At 46.7% G+C, this 17617-nt stretch overlaps 1 protein-coding gene across 1 annotated transcript; it reads right to left on the bottom strand.

The window, feature by feature from the left end:
- Window positions 1-3822: 3822 nt before the first annotated feature.
- Window positions 3823-16898, bottom strand: LOC148638715 (26S proteasome non-ATPase regulatory subunit 11). Its single transcript, XM_088622892.1, has 13 exons — window positions 16744-16898; window positions 14028-14129; window positions 13309-13505; window positions 12697-12754; window positions 12029-12223; window positions 10323-10467; window positions 9884-9944; window positions 9121-9183; window positions 8896-9021; window positions 7957-7992; window positions 7553-7604; window positions 5990-6132; window positions 3823-4183 (listed from the first exon to the last, which is right to left on the bottom strand). The coding sequence occupies exons 1-12, from the start codon at window positions 16832-16834 to the stop codon at window positions 5990-5992; spliced, it is 1269 nt and encodes a 422-aa protein (XP_088479018.1). The 5' UTR covers window positions 16835-16898; the 3' UTR covers window positions 3823-4183.
- Between the last annotated feature and the right edge of the window lie 719 nt (window positions 16899-17617).

Below are 17617 nucleotides of genomic sequence, written 5' to 3'. Positions count from 1 at the left end.
GGATGAAAGGCGCTCGAGTTCAGAATTTACAACTGCCTGAAGTTTCCAGCGAATGTGAGCTCCCACCATCTCGTGTCCCTTCTTCTAGTTTCCAGAAGGGGGGAAGAGAGTAAAAAAATATACTGAAACAAGTTTCTACCGGGCTCTAACCCGCTTGTTTCTGCTACCACCGCCACCCAGAACTGGCGTGATTCCTGCAGGATCGCGCTCCTGGCAAAGGGACTATGTTCGGCCTCCAGTTAACCCAGGAGACCAGCAGGACACATACTGCTGCCAACCCAGGCATGGTCTTAATGCTATATGAAAACAACCAGGAGCCTCGCCCATTTACCTCTGGCAGCATTTCCTTCTGTCCTTGCCCCTAACACTTTGGTTTTCCTAGGAGAGCAAATTAACCCAGAGCGCAGGAAAATTCAAAGATCTCCCAGATAGTGGTTCAGGAGACATCAGTGGCTGGAGACATCTGTAATAATTTAGCTTATGTTATATTAAAAGGGGGGATTTTAGGTTGTAATATTCTTTTTTCTTCTCCAGCTACAAATCATGTTCCTGGCTTGTGCATCGCTGCAGTCTGGCCAGTGAGAGCTTCATCCTGGCTCAGGTCTGATCAGTAACAGCAGGGGAGTGACTGTGCTGCAAGAGGACCATCTGTCCACTGGACAAACAGAATCAGGAAGGGGCTTTAGCGATCTAACAACACGGACCAACAGAGAATTTCAAGAATGTTCTCCGACAGTGGAATTTCCGCCACAAATGTTGTTTTTTTTTAAAAGGAAACACAATCTTAACATACTGTATATACGTGAAAAATAGTTAAAAATGCATTCTTGGGTATTGAATTTCTACCCTCGGGAAGAGTTCCGAAATCCACAGTTCCCCGTTTTGCAACATTAAAAAAATCCCATCCGTTTGTAAAAAACAATGAAAATTACACTTGTGTGGAACATCCTTGAAAAAACAAAAAGAGCAGGTCCGGTGTGTATCCCTTCATGACAATAACACAACTCTGCAGACACAGCTCCCTGCAAAGGGACACCTTGACCTCAATGAAATTAGCCAAATCTCTAACTGGAGTAAAAGAGAAGGGACCGTATGAGGGAAAAGCAATAAATAAAATTTGACTTGAGAATGAAATAGACCCTGTGTTTCTCACTCCAACCCAATCTGGCTGAAACAAAACAGGTCATACCCACTGCAACTTTCAGAGTCTGAATGCTATTGCTTCACATCTAAGCCGACAGAGTGAGCAATCCTAGATAAATGCTGATTCTTCAGTATAGAGTACTTTCAAGCAATGGTTTGGATAACGTTTAAATGCTCGTTTTAAAAACCCACATGCACATAAAAAAATTGCCATGATCCCTTTGGAGTTCTATTCAGATAAACCATGCAAAAATGGTGCACCACACCCCACACATCATGTCCACTATTCCTTACACAAACCTAACCCTAACCCAATCCATGGAATTGAAAAGCTCCTGAAGCTCAGAGGTGTGGACGATTAAAACCCGCTCCTCTTACAAAGGGTCAGATGTTCCAGATGAAACCACCCTCATCCCATGCTTTGTTCCCTGGAGGCTGATCCACAAGAACAGATGCTCCGGCAGCTCAGAACACAAGAGCAAGTCCTAGACTTCCAAAGGACTTTTCAACATGCATTTCAAAAAGAATAAAGAGTAAAAAGAATTGACGCCACTCTTCAAGACTTTTTTTTTTATAAGGGTGAGAGAAGTGTCATTAATCTTAAGAACTATGAAAACAACCAATAGGCATGAAGTTGTTTGCATCTCAACGTGTTCTTAGACTTATCTCAGTTGTGGAAAGGTGCCTTTCTCAGAGTATAAAGTACCTGAAGATTCTTGTAGCTTTTGACCTTGTGCTGCCACGTCACAGTAAAGCCCCTCTCCTCAGCTGATCAAGATCTCTACAGATTGTTACTGCAGGTAAAACCCCAGAGAATATATTTAAGGTAGTAATGAAAGCCTGCAAAAGCAGTTTTGGCAACACAACACCAATACCTACCCAGTGTGCACGGTCACCTGTCTCTCAGCTTGCACTGCTGAGACCTTGCCCTCCTCTTCACATTGCGAAGAGGAATTGGATCGATAGTGATGTGGGGGTGGCAGTAGAGGTGGCATTTTCTATAACTCCAGTCACTTGAGTTATAGTGCAGTCAGTTATGCATTGAACTTTTCCACATAACTGACTGGATGGAATCAAAATATACTTTTCAGCAGTGAGCTTGATCTTCCATCGCTCAGATCAAAGGTCCCCCTCACCTGCTTAATCCCAGACTTTAGGTTTTCCCTTCCCAAGAGGAAATGGCCTGCCCTGGGCCATATAAACCCCTTGAGCTCTGAACAGCCACGTTTCCAAGTCACATTCTAAAGCTGAGACATGCTAGTCTATCTATCAGACTGCAGAATTTGACTCAACTGAAGGAAAGAGGAGTCCCTTTATTCCAAGCTGTATTGTCTGCACACGAGCAAGATTGTAAATAATACTAAATCCTTCAAGATTTGTGGACAAACTGAATGGCTGCTAGCAGGTGTGAAAAATTTCATGCTAACTTAGCAGAGACCGGATGCTGAGCTCATTAATGAGAGGTCTACGTTTCAGACATTCCTTTGAGATTTCTCTCGTCACTTTTGGGAACTATACTAGATGAAAGGCAGAACACACCCATTTTTCTAATTGCATTCCCTTTAAAAGCAGGACCCCAATCCCCCACTTCACAAACAAGCACCCACACAATCATTCTCCATCTTGAAAGACACAGGGGCAAGAGAACCCACTGAAAACTGCATTCATTCTGTATACCGTCCAAGAGGCAGAGGAGAGTCATAAAAATAGAAAACATTTATTTGAACTGAATTTTGTTTCCTTTTGTTAAAGAAAAGCAAAATAAAACCATAAAAATACAGAGTTTGGCTAATAAAGTACTGTATTGTAGTTTGTGAACCATCACTGCAGGCAGAGTTGAGTTGGAGAGCCCCACTATTTTAAACCTCTCCCCCCCCACACACACACTGCCCTGTTCCATCCTCTGTAGGACTAGGTAATGGCAAGACTAGAGTGTCACCAGATCTATGGGGACATTCACCAGGGACATCTGCAAAACAGAGGAGGGCTAGGTGGACACTGTCCTTTTGGGAGACTAAATTTAACAATCCCCCAACTGAAGAAAATAGGGTGGCGTTGTTACAGGTACTTCACCCTGCTTTCCAAAAACACTCGTCTTTACAGGACTTGGCTGGATTCAGATATTTGTTTTTATAAAAGTGGACCTGGTAGCAGAAGGGACTGACAACAACACATGACGGCCTGGGTTAATTTCTGATCTGCTGCCCTGCTCCATTTTATTATTAGAAGCCGTTACCTCTTTAGCCTAAAAGAGGGATCTCCAATCCTAGTCCAGGAGGGTCAGCATGTCTGCTTGTTTTTGTTCCATCTCAGTTCTTAACGGTACTAGTCAGCTTTGTACTGGCTTCATTGGACCAGTTTATCAACAGCTCCCAGCTCTCCGGGAGCTCGTGATTTTAAAGAGAGCTGGAAAACCTGCAGACACACCAGTTCTCCAGGACGAGGTCTGGAGACACCTGGCTTCAACCAGCCGTGCACGGAAGTTACAACCGAGAGTACACAGCGGGATTCTGACAGGACAGAGGGAAGTAGGCGTACAAATTTCGCAACTTTGCAAACGTCTCTACAAGACGAGCATCTTCCCCTGCGTGCCTTTGACAAAGTCCCCAGACCAGTACTGGTGGGTCACAAGACAGCTTTAACCCTAGAGGGGCAACAGAGTACACTCTTTAGGCAGTGTAATCCTAACGGTTTTATTATCTCGGAGGTTTATATGTATATATATTTATAATGTATATGTTTATCGTTATTTTACAATATTCCCTGATAGCCGGCTGGGGCCGCTGAGTGTTTATACAGACACCTGAAAAGGAGAAAAACAAAAAGGTGACGATGATGATGGCGATGAAGAAAGGAGTTCGAGAAGTTTCGTCCGTTGAGGGAGACGTTAAAAACTTTCGGAGTGAAAGCAGAAGGAAACAGAGGAATCCTGTCGCAGTTTTTTGTTTTTTAGTTTTGTATTTTGTTTAAGCTCTCCCCTCCCCCCAAAATGTTCCGCTCGCTGGTCTCACACATTCTCCACGTACTGCAGCCTGGACTTCTGTGGACAGGAGACAACAGTGTTCGCTTTAGACCAGGGAGGTTCTCGACAACCCCGGCACTGGGGACCCCTTTTCACATCACCACGTTCAACGGGGAACCCCAATATACAACAGCATTCAAAACACCAATCTACATCATCATCAGAGGCAGTAACATTTCAGTAATTGCAGCAAACAAGATAAGTTATTATGAGACACATAATCAGACAGATCATTATTATTAAGCACTGAATCCACAGAAGAATTTAATGGTCAAGCAGCTACATTATATTAACGGCGACTCTAAAGAAGAAATAGATTTTCATGTAAAAAATCGGTCAAGAGCAATCAAGGAAACTGCTCACTCTGTACAACTGATGGTTTTAGAATAGCCTTTTTTGTGCCCGAGCCGAATTTGCTCTTTATTTACTGAAAGGGATCACAGCCATGCAAAGATGCTAGGCAAGGTGGAGAAAACGCAATTGTAGAAAGGATCAATAAAATGCAAAATGGAATATAATTTGAGGACTCAAAAAGAGCTCATTTTCAAGGAGAGAAAAGGTGTAAATTCCGTAGAGAAGGCACAACTCTTTGCCAGCTGACCCTTGTGTCTCTCCGGACTCCCAGAGAATGGACGATGTAGATCACAGCCCAGTAAGTAGGTTAGGGCAGGGGGGGGGCTACAGTTGCTCCCTTGACTTAATTTTATCAGGTGCTATTAAACAGCTAATGAGGCTGACCCATTTTAAACTCCATTGTACAGCAATGATCAGCAGAGTAATTTAACACTAAGTTAAGCCAATTCTTAAAAGCCAATGACTTCTTTATGTCTGTGATCACTGCAGTGACTCCAGTACTGCTTTGCACTGTCCACTTGTCAAAGCTATTCATCTCTTTGACATGCTGTCTGCTCCACAGCGCCCCCCAGCAGCGTTAGAGCCAACGGGAGGGGCAGGACACCTCTTCACGGACGTCACTGCAACCCTGCGGGAGCTCAAGATCAACCCTACAGGGCGGCGTGGTGGCTCTGTGGCTCAGGATCTGCGCCTGTGGCTGGAAACTTGCCGGTTCAAATCCCGCGGCCGGCAGAGGAATCCTACTCCGTTGGGCCCCTGAGCAAGGCCCTTCACCCCAGCTGCTCCAGGGGTGCTGTATAAATGGCTGACCCTGCGCTCTGACCCCAAGCTTCTCTCCCTGTCTGTGTGTCTCTTGGAGAGCAGGTTGGGGTCTGCGTAAAGACAAATCCCCAATACAAGAAATTGTATAGGGCCAATAAAGTGATCTTATATCTTATGTCCCAAAGTCACGGGTCTGTCAAGAGCTGCCTCAGATGTGCTGCTGCTTGGTGAACCCTGGGCACAGCTGGCGAGTGACACAGGCGAGGCTCAGACTCGAAACATCTGGGCCACAGAGCCCAACCTGTGCTCTGAGCAAGGCCTTTACTTGGCGAGACATACAGGACCCCCCCACCCCCCAAATCCGTCTTCAAACAGCAGTCTGTTTCCAGTTCTGCACTGGTCTATGTTAAAACACACCAGTGGCATGGCCATCTCCCAAACAGCCCACATGTGTTTTAATTGTGTTGTGTAGATATCCCCGTACTGAGAAGGATCTGACACCTGGGCCGACCCATTCACTGACCAGTGCTTTCCGTAAGGAAAAGAGGAATGAGAGTCTTGTTTCAGATGTCTGTGAACCTGGGTTAGATTCCAATCATGCCAAATTACCTTTTTAAACCCAGGACTGCTTGCGGGTTCACCTGCTCATCATGCGAAGGCACATACAGGCACAGACTCCCCACTGCCCCGGGGAGAGAGGAACCTCACCTATGTTAGCCTCTTTGCTTTGTTGTAGAGCGAATCCACTACTTTGCTCATGTTCTGGATGGTTTCAAGAGCTGCTTCATACGTTTTGTCTACCGGAGGCTCATCGAATATGATCAGCACCCCCTCTCCCTGGTCCAGGATCCCTGAAACACAGAGAGGAGGAGGTCAGAGGAGGAGGGATCGTGCGGCTCAGCCCCTCTGCCGACAGGCCAGGCTTGCAACCAAGATTTCTGGGTAAGGTGAAGAAGACTGAAAACAAAAGCAAACTCAGTAAACCAGTACATTGCCCAGAAGTTGCGGTGGAGACCTGATTCATGTCTGTACTGAGAGATCTGCAATATCTCCTTATAAAGGCAGACATGTTATAACAGCACAGGAGTCCCAGATTAAGATTAATGTGAAAGCAACCATATCACCCTGCAACTCACAACTGGAAGCCCTCTGGAGCTCAGCAGGTGTGAACTTGGGCAGTGGCTCGATGGGAGACCTCCTGGGAAAAACTAAGGTTGCTGCTGGAAGTGGTGTTAGTGGGACCAGTAGGAGGCGCTCACCCTGCAGTCTGTGTGGGTCCTAATGCCCCAGTATAGTAACGGGGACGAAGGCAAAAAGGCGATGTTCTTTGGGCGAGACGCAAGACCAAGGTCCTGACTCTCTGCGGTCATTAAAAATCCCTGGGCGTTTCTTGAAAAGAGTAGGGGAGTTACCCTGGTGTCCTGACCAAATTTCCCACTGGTCTTTACACTAATCGTGGCTTCCTAATAATCCCCATCAATAAACTGGCTTCATCACTCTGTTCTCCTCCTCACTGATAGCTGATGGGAGTGTCCAGAAAAGCACTATATTAGTCTATGGAATTATTATTATTATGTCTAATGAGTAATATTAAAGGATTCTGGGAATGTATATGCAGTTGTCTTGCAGAAGCACGAAGAAAATCTCTTGGACAAAGCCAGTTTAGACCAGAGGACACTAGCATCACACGCGTTCACCAGTGGGAGTGTGAGTAGAGTATGACTTGGGTATAAATAAAAAAATCAGCAGAACACCTGCCAGTCTGAAGAATCACAGGCCCACTGGACGCCGCTCAGGGTCCCCTATGTGCAAGCATTAAAATCTGTTGCTCAACAGTGTACATTTTTCATGATGCAGCAGCTTGAAGTGGGCAGCTAACTATGAGCACCTATGTGCATGTACAGCCTTTCCTCCAGGACACTGGCGGCTGTGCAGAGCTGCAGAACTGGGGAAGCTGGGAAGCCTCCTAGAACAGGAGGCGCTTCTTCACCCAGAGGCTTGTGGGAGGACAGAACAAATTAACGATCCACGCTGAAGCGGATCAGCTGATTCTTAAAGAAGACAGGGTAACAGCTGGATGAGGTTCTCGGCTCAGTTAGCTTACCAACTATCAGAAGGAACAGATGGGCTGAAATACATTTTCTTTAGAAGTGTTTAGGGATAATGGAACAGGACAGGAGGATGCTAGTGTGACTATGCCAGGCAGAGTTCTGGTGAGAGGAAACAGGAGGGCAGTGAGGACAAAGACGAAGGAGGTAACTTATTCTTTACCGTGAAACTTCTTGTCCAGAATCATCTGTGACAATTTCCTCTCGACGTCCCCCTGAGAAAAGGGAAGAGCAGACAGTGAGAGGCCTCAGAAAGGAAAGCTAAATCCCTCCTCCCAGAGAGGAAATGAAGAGGTAACTGCTGACACTTGAATGGTCCAAATGAGATGTCTGGTTTCCTGCGTTATTAAAACACAGAAGTAAATAACTGGGAATTCAAAAATGATCCGTAGAAATGAGTCATGACAGAGTCTTTTGGGTCGAAACAAGAAAAAAAGGTAATAAATGCACACCTGGCTCATAGGTCAGGCCTCTATCCATTCAAACTTCACTGGTCCTACCTCCCCCTTGTCCGGGACAGAGATCCCCACCCCTGAACTTCACTAATAAGATTTAAACAATTCTTACCTTTGACAGTTTGATGAGAGTTGATATGTGTTCTATCTGCAAAATGGGAAGAAAAAGAAGTTTTAAATTTGGACCGATGAAAACAAACCCCAGTGTAAGGGGGAGCAGAGAAGACTGCCTGCTCTACTCCAGGGCCGCTGTGAGATCTCCCCCACCTGAAACTGTATCCCTCCCATTCAGCGGTTCACCCCTACAGCACACAGGCACACGTGCTGCCGCACGCTCAGCCCATCAAACCCAAACAGCTGGGTTGTCGGAAAGAAAAATCCTGAGAAAGCTCACGATGCTCGCTAAAAACCAGCCACTGCGCGGGAAATAGCGACTTGTGAGAAAGTTTGAGAAAGTCAGACCATTGTATGCTGCAGGCGGTGATCGGGTTCAGATCCCAGCTATCTGTGACCATTCTGACACTTTCGCCACAGAACTTAACTCTCAAGAAAAACAACTCCTTCCAATTCCAATGCTGGATTATGTATTTCTCATTCATTTGTGCTGACAAACCGTTCTGCTTTTCAGTACACTGACGTTTGGTTAGAAACAACAACTGGCTCAACAGAATTTAAACATTTTGCTATTGATGCATATGTAGAGCTAAGAAAAATGCAGTAAATCCCCAGTTTAACAGACTAAGGAGGAAGGGGTGTCCATTACTGCCCAATGTCTGTTAAATCATGAAGGACGTTTTCAGCCCAAGAACACACTATTATATGAGAGAAATGTATTTACACTACCTATGCATATACGTTCTGTATCTGTTGACTTATTTTTTAAAATAATATTGTACTGTAGTATTTATTTTTAACTTGTTGTATTATTTGTGCATTTCCCATTATTACACGCAAGTCTGGTATTTCTAAATCTTAAGCAGGTTTTGTCGGTAAAAGCAAAGTGCATTAAACCGAGGGTTGGGTCTATGGTGAAGAAGAGGGCGCCCCCTACCTGCACTCTGGAGAAGGGCTCAATGACCCGGATGAGGTTCTGCTCCAGCAGGTTGTCGTAGAGCTTGGCCAGGTGAGTGTTGATGATGGGGTCGTCCCTCAGCTCTGCTCTATACTCCGTGAGGGCCTGGGATGAGAGAGAGCAGTCAGGCGGGGCTTCAAGGCACCGTTACAAGGCACAAAACAAAGCAGTAACAGTTACACCACTCCTGGAATTGGGATTCACCTTTTCAAAGTCTGCCAATGACCTGTTCTTGCTAGCTTGTGCAACACATTTCAGCGCATCTGTCTGCAGAAAAAAGAAAAAATCCAAATTAAACCAATGCACCCTCGCCACGACAACCTCCATGGTCACTTCAGTGAAGATGAAACAGAAGCAGCCTATTCTGCTGAAGATCAACTGGCATTTCATATCTGACAGCACACAGTCAAGGCTCTGAGACTCACACTGGACAGCAAGGGAGCTTAAACTGGAAGTCTGACAGTTTCTTTCATCAACAGAAAGCCATGTGTTATGGGTTTGCCACCTCTTCATTCATGCCCCAATCTGAAGTCATTCTAACTGGGCTACGGGAGTCTCAGTTATAACTTCAAGCCTACCCAGTCAAGGAGGAATTGCACTGCAGGGCAGATCAGCATTGGGCATGCGCCGAGCACAGCGAGCACATCTCAGGCTGCATGGTATTGCAGTCGGGACAGCTTCAGCCTCAAACAGTGACAGAGGACACCTTGAGCGCTGAGGCCGAAGCTGTCAAATCTGTGTGGCACAGTGACTGTAATAGCTGCCCAAGTCTAGTCCAGATGTCCTCTTGAAGTACCATAAAGGGAAGAGGGAAATTCCATAGTACTGTGCCATTCTCTTCTCAAGCAGAAAATGAATGAAGTTCAGTCAGAAAAGGACTTGATATCAAGAGCTTATTTAGAAGCAATCTCCTTCAACCTACAACCCACCATCGCTCTTTAGTCATGGGCAAAATGGAGGCACATACCTGTCGTCCTGCATATCGCAGAGCCAGCTTCCCACTGATCAAAGCCTGCACGTCCTCCGGCCTGCCAGGAACAGAACAAAACATATGAGAATTCTAATCCAATGGAAGTGCAGACTGCCTGAACTGGAGAACAAGGGGCACAGAGAATCCACAACACATTTTTCCTAGTAACTTATCAGAATGCTTAGATTTACAACTTCATTCATACAGTGGGGACATATCTGTTGCCCAGAAATCAAGTCAACATGGAAACAACTGCTCAAAAGCCATTCAAAAGCTGAATGCTGCACAGGAGGATGAGACCACTGTGAAATCACAAGGACGCTTAAAGCGTTCGACCCTCTAAGGGCGGAGAACTGGCCCAAGAATGCTGCTGACTCTGAATTCTGAAGCAGAAGCCTGCTTTTTCTCTATCCAGGAATGTCACATCCGGGCTTACAAGTTCAGCATGATCTTGCAGAGGAGCATGTATTTGAGAGCAGTGATGGCTCGGGGGCTGTCGATCGAGTCGTAGCCCTCAAATGCCTCATAGAAATAGGAGTACGCCGTCTTCCAGTCCTTCTCCTCCGCGGCGTGAATGATCCCTGAGAACAGGAGAGGACAGAGGAAACGAAGGGGGGTTCAATATCTCGCTGCACAACTGAAGTATCAGGGATATGACTACATTTCACCCACTATCAGCAGGCTGCTGGAAACAGATGGCACATGGGGAGCCTTCTCACCTTGGAAGTTTTTGCAAGGTGAGAGAAAATCTGTGCGAAAGCAGACAGAACATGCAAACTCCAAACAGCATTACCACTGTGCTCATTTTAAATTAAGGCTTCTTCTTTATGGACACAATATTACTCTCAACACATAAGTACCTATGTATTGGATCCTATTGCTGTAATAATTTTATCCCAGATCACAATAGCCCATCACATCTGGCAACTTCACTTTAAAGTAATCCTGTTGCTTCTCCTTCATCAGTGCACTATATTCATCTTCATCCTCATAGCACTGCCTAAAGTCAACCCTTAATGCAGGAACAAGCTTTATTTGCCAGGTTTAACATTAAACGTCTGCATCTCCCTACACTCAGCTTTTGACTTCTCATTTGGCAGCTCTCTTTTGAAAATATCACAAATAAAGCAGTCTGTGAAGAAGAGCTTCCTGTCTTTTTATTTCATATCTTGGCATGAGATGAAGAGGCACCACCATCTGAGGCGAGAGGAAATGAAATGCTTTAAACGACATCAAAGGGCGTGAAAGTGCTGCCCCTGTTGTCTCTGTGTTTCCTGTGTGTAAACAGGCCTCTCACATGCCCAGGGAACACGTGCTCTTACTCAGGACACCTGGGCACAGGATCCTGACATCACATGGACCGTGTCCACGCCAGGGAGGGCGACAGACCACAAGCACCAGGATCTTTCATCTGCACCCCCTCATATCAAAACCCCACTGCCAGGCAATGTGATGGGCAGCGCCAGTCCTTGAAGTCCACAGGACACTTTAGGATTCATCCCCTCTCTACAATACCTCACTGAGCTCATTATTTGGCTAAGCAGTCAAACCTCCTGTTTTAGTTTTTTTAGTTTTAGTGAGTTAATAAGTGAAAACTTAAGAGTAGTGGAAGGATTGAACAAGCTACCCGGCCATGATGCTGAACCCAAGACCCTGGCGTCTTTCGATACATGGCTGGATAAGATCCTTGGATCAGTTAACTACTAACTAACAAACGGTATAGTTCTAATGTTCCAATGAAAAGCCATAAAAGATGTAAAAACGTACTTTAGTCTCTTTGCAACTGGTAATGAGAAACACAGCACATGACCTAATGTGAAATGAGATACCATGGCCTTTAATATAACTAGCAATCAAACAATAGCGTCTTATACCACTTGTGCTCATGTGCTTAACTGTGCGTCCCATCCAACTCGGGAGGATCCCCTGACAAGCCCTGCTTTGGCTCTGTCCACATCCTTACAGACCACGTGGCCTGAACTAATTCTCAAACTAATAAGCTAATTAAACCTCCGCAGCAGGGTCAATTAAATAAGTAAGGATCAATTAAGCCATTAAAATGCTGGCAAGACATTAACACACCTGCTCCCTAGGCCAGACTGTCAGGACCCAGAATGCTGAGGTCAGCTGGCCTCCCCTTACCTGACTGCATGTCCAGGGCAGCCTGCAGCTTGGGCGGACAGTAGATGGCATTGGCAGTGGTCCTGGCAGAGGTGAGGGCTGCCCGCGCCTTGGGGAGGTTGCTCAGGGCATGGTACGTCTTGCTCTCCAGGAGCTGAACCTCCACCAGCAGAGCCTTGTCGTCCATCTTCTTCAGCTCCTGCAGTAGCTGGGACCCTGCCAAGGCAAGACCATCACTATATATTAACGCCATGTATGAAAAAGCCCAAAACACTTACTATATCCCCGTGAGGCAGATCGTCTTTAACGCATCTGTCTCCGAGCAGGACTGTGAAATGGAAGTACTGACTGTCAGTCAAAGATCTGCTTTGGCAAAAGTCAAAGCCAGGCCAATAAAAGGCTGGAATGATGGGCAAGAGAGGTTATTAAAACCAAAAAGAGATCGGTTTATTTAACTGCCGACTTTAAAATCATTACAGCCGGATGAAGGATTAGATGAGGAATCCTGGAGTCAAGCCACTTTAACACCTCTGCCCCTTCAGCCAAACGCCAAGAACTGGGACTCAACAGCTTATGGCCTGTAATGGATGGGAGAGCAATCGGCTGGACTCCCACTCAGCTCGGAGGACTCCAGGCTGCTTCGGGAGAGCTTTACCAGCCGTTCCAGGCACAGCATTCCCATAACTTACCGAGCAACAGGGCCTCTTGATACCGCTTGGTGTCAAAATACAAGGAAACCAGGCGAGCCTGCAGGGGAGGAGAGAGGCAAGTCAGCACAAGCAGAAGGGCTGGAAGACCATTTTAAGTGGAAAAAAAGATACTGTCACACAGCAACCATGCTTTAGTGGTGGCTCTGTGGCTGAGGATCTGTGCCTACGTCTGGAAGGTTGCTGGTTCATAACCCATGGCCGGCAGAGGAATCGTACTCCGTTGGGCCCCTGAGCAAGGCCCTTAACCCCAGCTGCTCCAGGGGTGCCGTATAAATGGCTGACCCTGCGCTCTGACCCCCAGCTTCTCTCCCTGTCTGTGTGTCTCATGGAGAGCAAGCTGGGGTCTACGAAAAGACAAATTCCTAATGCAAGAAATTGTATATGGCCGCCAATGAAGTGATCTTATATCTCTAATCTCTTATCTTAGTGCTTGCTTAAAACGGATTTATAATGCATGTCCACATTGTCATATAATGTATTTCAGTCTGGATGTTGCCTGAGCTCGCAGGACTGCTTGACCGTCCCAGCATGCTGCTAGCAGCCCCAGGGCGACAGGAATGAGGTGTGGGCACCGGGAGAAGGGCAGCGCACCTCCAGAGCCTGGCGCAGGAAGGTCCTCTTCTCCGACTTGGCCCACTCGATGCACTCCAGGCACAGCTCCACCTCCTGGCCCGTGGCCGCCTCCATGTCCAGGAAGAGGTCCAGGAGGGAGCGCACCAGGCGGGCCGCCTTGGCCTTGCTGATGGAGTTCAGGAAGGGGCGCACGTACTTCAGCAGACCCCCCAGCTCTAGGGAACACAGACGGGGGGGGGGGGGCGTTAGTCGACGCCAGACAGAGCTTTCTGCAGCAGTCCCTTACTCAACCCTTCGCCTGCTTCAAACCCCCCTCCCCAAGTCCAACACCAGACGACTCCTAAAGGAGATATGACTTCATACCTTTTCTGGATGATAGGGGTGAAAGGTGTTCTAAATCACAATGCTGCAGCATTACCTTTTAATATCGCTACAAAAGAACTAAATGGATCCCCACATGTGGTTACCCCTAAAAAAGGACAGTCAGACTCACATGGCTGACCAGGTGTGTTATAACATTATGCTGGACTAGGTCGCTCCGTCAGCATTTCTGAAGAGGCCCCACTGCCAAAACGTTGGCCTTTTCTCTCTCACCTTTCAGCATGGAATGAATCATCACCTGCTTCCATGACAGCGTCTATTTAGAAGAAGCTTCCCCTATACCGTGCCCCCCCCCCCGGCTGCTTATAGCGCACCCTACAGGTCACCCCTCGCAACTGCAACGCCGGCCGTCTCACCTGCAGCCTGGCCCGTCTTGGCCAGCAGGGATCCCAGCTCAAGGATGCTCTGCTCTTTGACCCGCACAGCCTCCTCATCGCTCTCCTGGATGTCACGCTTCACTGGGGGAACAGGACGGGAACATCATGGGGAAAACTGCGGGATGTTCCAGGCATGCATCTAAGCAAATCCCACTGCCTGCAGGCGGACAATACTGGATAATCCAGCCTGCCGGTTAGGGTGCTTGTAGCTCACGGCAAACTGCAAACCCTTGCCACTGTTACTCACCTGACCATAGAGAACTGCTCACTGACCACTCGGGGATTTTCTGGCAAATCTTCAAGTAACTGGATGAGGGGATATTTTCCATTTTCAAGGCAAACACTCTTTAATTTGTAATCATTGCCCCATGTAGGGTAAAGTAGGCCATTACAATGAAACTATAGGACAGCAAAGGTTATTTCAATTGAGACTGACACTCCCCCCTTAAGGATCATGTAGCGAGCACAGAGTCAGCTCCTTTCATGGCAAAAATGAAAGCTTTGTGTACAGCTGAGACAAAGATCTCTTGCTAATTAACACGTTAATCATGAAATGCAGTGTCACAAGAATCGGTCAATCGCAGAGAAATCCACCAGCTCTCCACAGGACACGATGCTGTGTGCAGAGCAACGAGGCTCAAGGCGGGGAGAGCATTTTGGTCAATCAGCAACAAAATAATTCTTCATGACTTCACCCGTCAGTAGATCTGACCCAAGACCTCTCAACTTTCTATTGCACCGCCAGCAAACACACAGCCACTGAAATGCGCCAAGGTAAGGGCACACATGTGGCTTGTAACACTAACCCTGTTCACCAGCTTGTACTTGCAGACCCAGAGCTGGTCTGTGTTTGCACTTCCTATTGAAGGTAGTGGTTTGTGAATGTGTGTGGAGAGAAGGGGTGTTGAATGGACTTAATTACAGCACCACATCTTGATACACAGAGCTCTTCACGATTTCCTACTTAAATTCAGCGTTTCCAGATTCACACCTGCATGCAATTTCCACATTAATGTAAATCCCTGCCTGCTTTCTGCAGGCAGTGTGAAAGCACTTTAAACTTAAGGATAGCAGAAAACACAATAAGAACGAGGACAACAACAATAAATTAGATTCTGTGCTGGGAGGGCAGGGAGGAATAAGGTCACAAAGTTCTCAAAACTCATCAAATTTAATCTAAAATTACTAGATCTTTCCCAGGGTTCCACTGAAGCCTTCAGACTTGAAATGAGACATTTGTCATTCGTACACACTACAGGATCACCTTACTCTGGATGTGATCCACTTGTTTTTATTCAATGAGAGGTTTTAAAACACAGGCTATATATACACATCCCTTCACTTACATAACCATTCAGAACCAGACAACAGCTGTTCAGTGAGCCTTTAGAATTTCACATCACACAGAGATGACCAAGCCCGACCCCCCATGCGGAGTGTTGCAGGTTTTGAATTACACAAAACATGTACAGCCAAGGCCTATGATATATTTAGGTTTTAAAACTCCCTAAATTAGCATTTCTAAAAAAACTATTGTGTGACTCAAGCCTGTACTATTTGCTCCTGGTACCGTCATGACTTAGGAAAATTTGCCAGTCACCCTGAAGACCAAACTCACAAAACATCTACAACTGAAAACAAAAACACATGGCGAAGCCAATTGAAAATGTACCCGTTTTCGTGTGTCCAGAAAAAAAAAAGGCAGAACAGACTAAGTGAAACTCAATACAGTGATTGTCGTTTAAGGAATCCTGATATTTTACGAGCATATAATGGATCTAAATGAACAACATCCTCAGGTGTTAACACGTGTTATTCTGAATATCTTTATATCATGACGTAGCCTAGTGATAATTAAGTAACAGCTTTGGCGACTCACAAAAAAAACACCCTTTAAACCTATACACCAATGACGACCACCCCAGCTAACGGATTAGTAGTCAAACAAAACCGCCTTTAAACAGGCGAACTTCCACTTTGACAGAAACGGATCACCAGGAGCTTCGCAAGAGACTACCGGCGGGGGGGGGGGGGGAGCGTGTTTCAAGTTTAAAACACCAAACTGGGAAATAATTAACCGGGAACCGACAGATCCTGGACATATACGCGGTGTTGGTAAGGGGTTCAAGCCCGACAGCAGAACTCGCTATCGGCCACAACCGGGACCAGTCCTCCCCGCACAACAGCTGCGCACCAAAGCCGTTGGAAACACAGCTCGACAGCAGCTTGGGAGGGGGGTTTAAAACGCTGGACCCCGCTCAGTGCACACAACCGCCGTGACAGGTCTGCACGGGGAACCGGCGCTGAGGGGGGCTTTCTGCGATCAGCGGAGGTGCCCCCCGTGATTTCGCTCCCTCTGTCGGTGCGCCCCGCTCGGCTGTCGCAGACCGAGCCCGATCCTGAAAATCGGCCGTCGTTTTCCGACGAAGCCAAGCTCAGCCCCCTAAACTCGCCGCTCGACACCGGGTTTTATTGTGAAAAACGCATTTTCGAAGGGGGAAAGGCAACTTCATGTACACAGGCCCACCGGCTCCCGGCCTACCACCAGTCTTTCCACACCGTGAGTCAGCAAGCAGAATAACCGGCTCCCGGCTGCTCCATGCACCCGGGTCCGCTCCTCTCAGGACGAATCGAGCGCAGCCCAACCCCGTGTCCAGCTCACCCGACCCCAGCCCCAATCCCCCCAGCTGCTTACCTATTGAATGTAAGATATCGATGGACGCGTTGCGGTCCGTGCTGAGGAGAGACTGAGCCCTCTGAAACTCCACTACCGCCGCAGCCGCCATCTTACCAAATCACTGACTGCCTGACTCTACACAACAAACCCGACAGCGGCCGGAACTACCGCCCCCATGGCACGCCGGGAAATGGAGTCCTTTTTGTGGCAGGAAGTAGGGGAAGGAGTGTCTGCGAAAGGGGGCCTGGGCCCTTGTATTTGTCTGGCGAGGGTGACTTGGGAAATGAAGTCCAAAGACCATTCTTTTTGTAGGAAACACGATATTTCTAAATGTATTATCAGGATCAAATTATATATATACACCCAAAATATGACATTGGATCTTCAAAGACGCGACAATGTATAAGCAGAAGCGCCAAACTAGATTAAGGCAAACTAGATGAAGGCATCCAAAGAAAACGCAATGATTATTCTGTATCGAAATATATCGTAAGTACACATCCCGAGCTCGACAGCTGCTGGGATTGTATGTCATAGCGGTTTGATGTCATTGCTGGACAAGACGTACCTCACAGCTAGGAGGATTTAACACCTTCAGCCTACTGTACTCACCGGCTTCGTCATATAGGATGAGTACCCTTCACACACACATCTCACAGAGCTGTTTCATTGGCTTTAACTGGGTATGCTCTGATTTGATCCATTATCAGGGGGGTTGCTTTTGCCCTGGACGCTGAATTTATATATATATATTTAATATATATTTTAATAAGAAACTAACTCGACTATTTTCATGTGCTTCTCAGTTTTAATTAAATCTCCATGAATGAAGCATGCACGCATAAATATATTTTTTAATTCTAATAAATCATTTACAACATGACCCAACAGA

This window comes from Lepisosteus platostomus, chromosome 28 (genome assembly GCF_059453375.1).
Source record: "Lepisosteus platostomus isolate fLepPlt1 chromosome 28, fLepPlt1.hap1, whole genome shotgun sequence".
NCBI lineage: Eukaryota > Metazoa > Chordata > Actinopteri > Semionotiformes > Lepisosteidae > Lepisosteus > Lepisosteus platostomus.
Note: the sequence above shows the minus strand (reverse complement) of the source record. Positions and strands in the feature narration are given on the sequence as shown.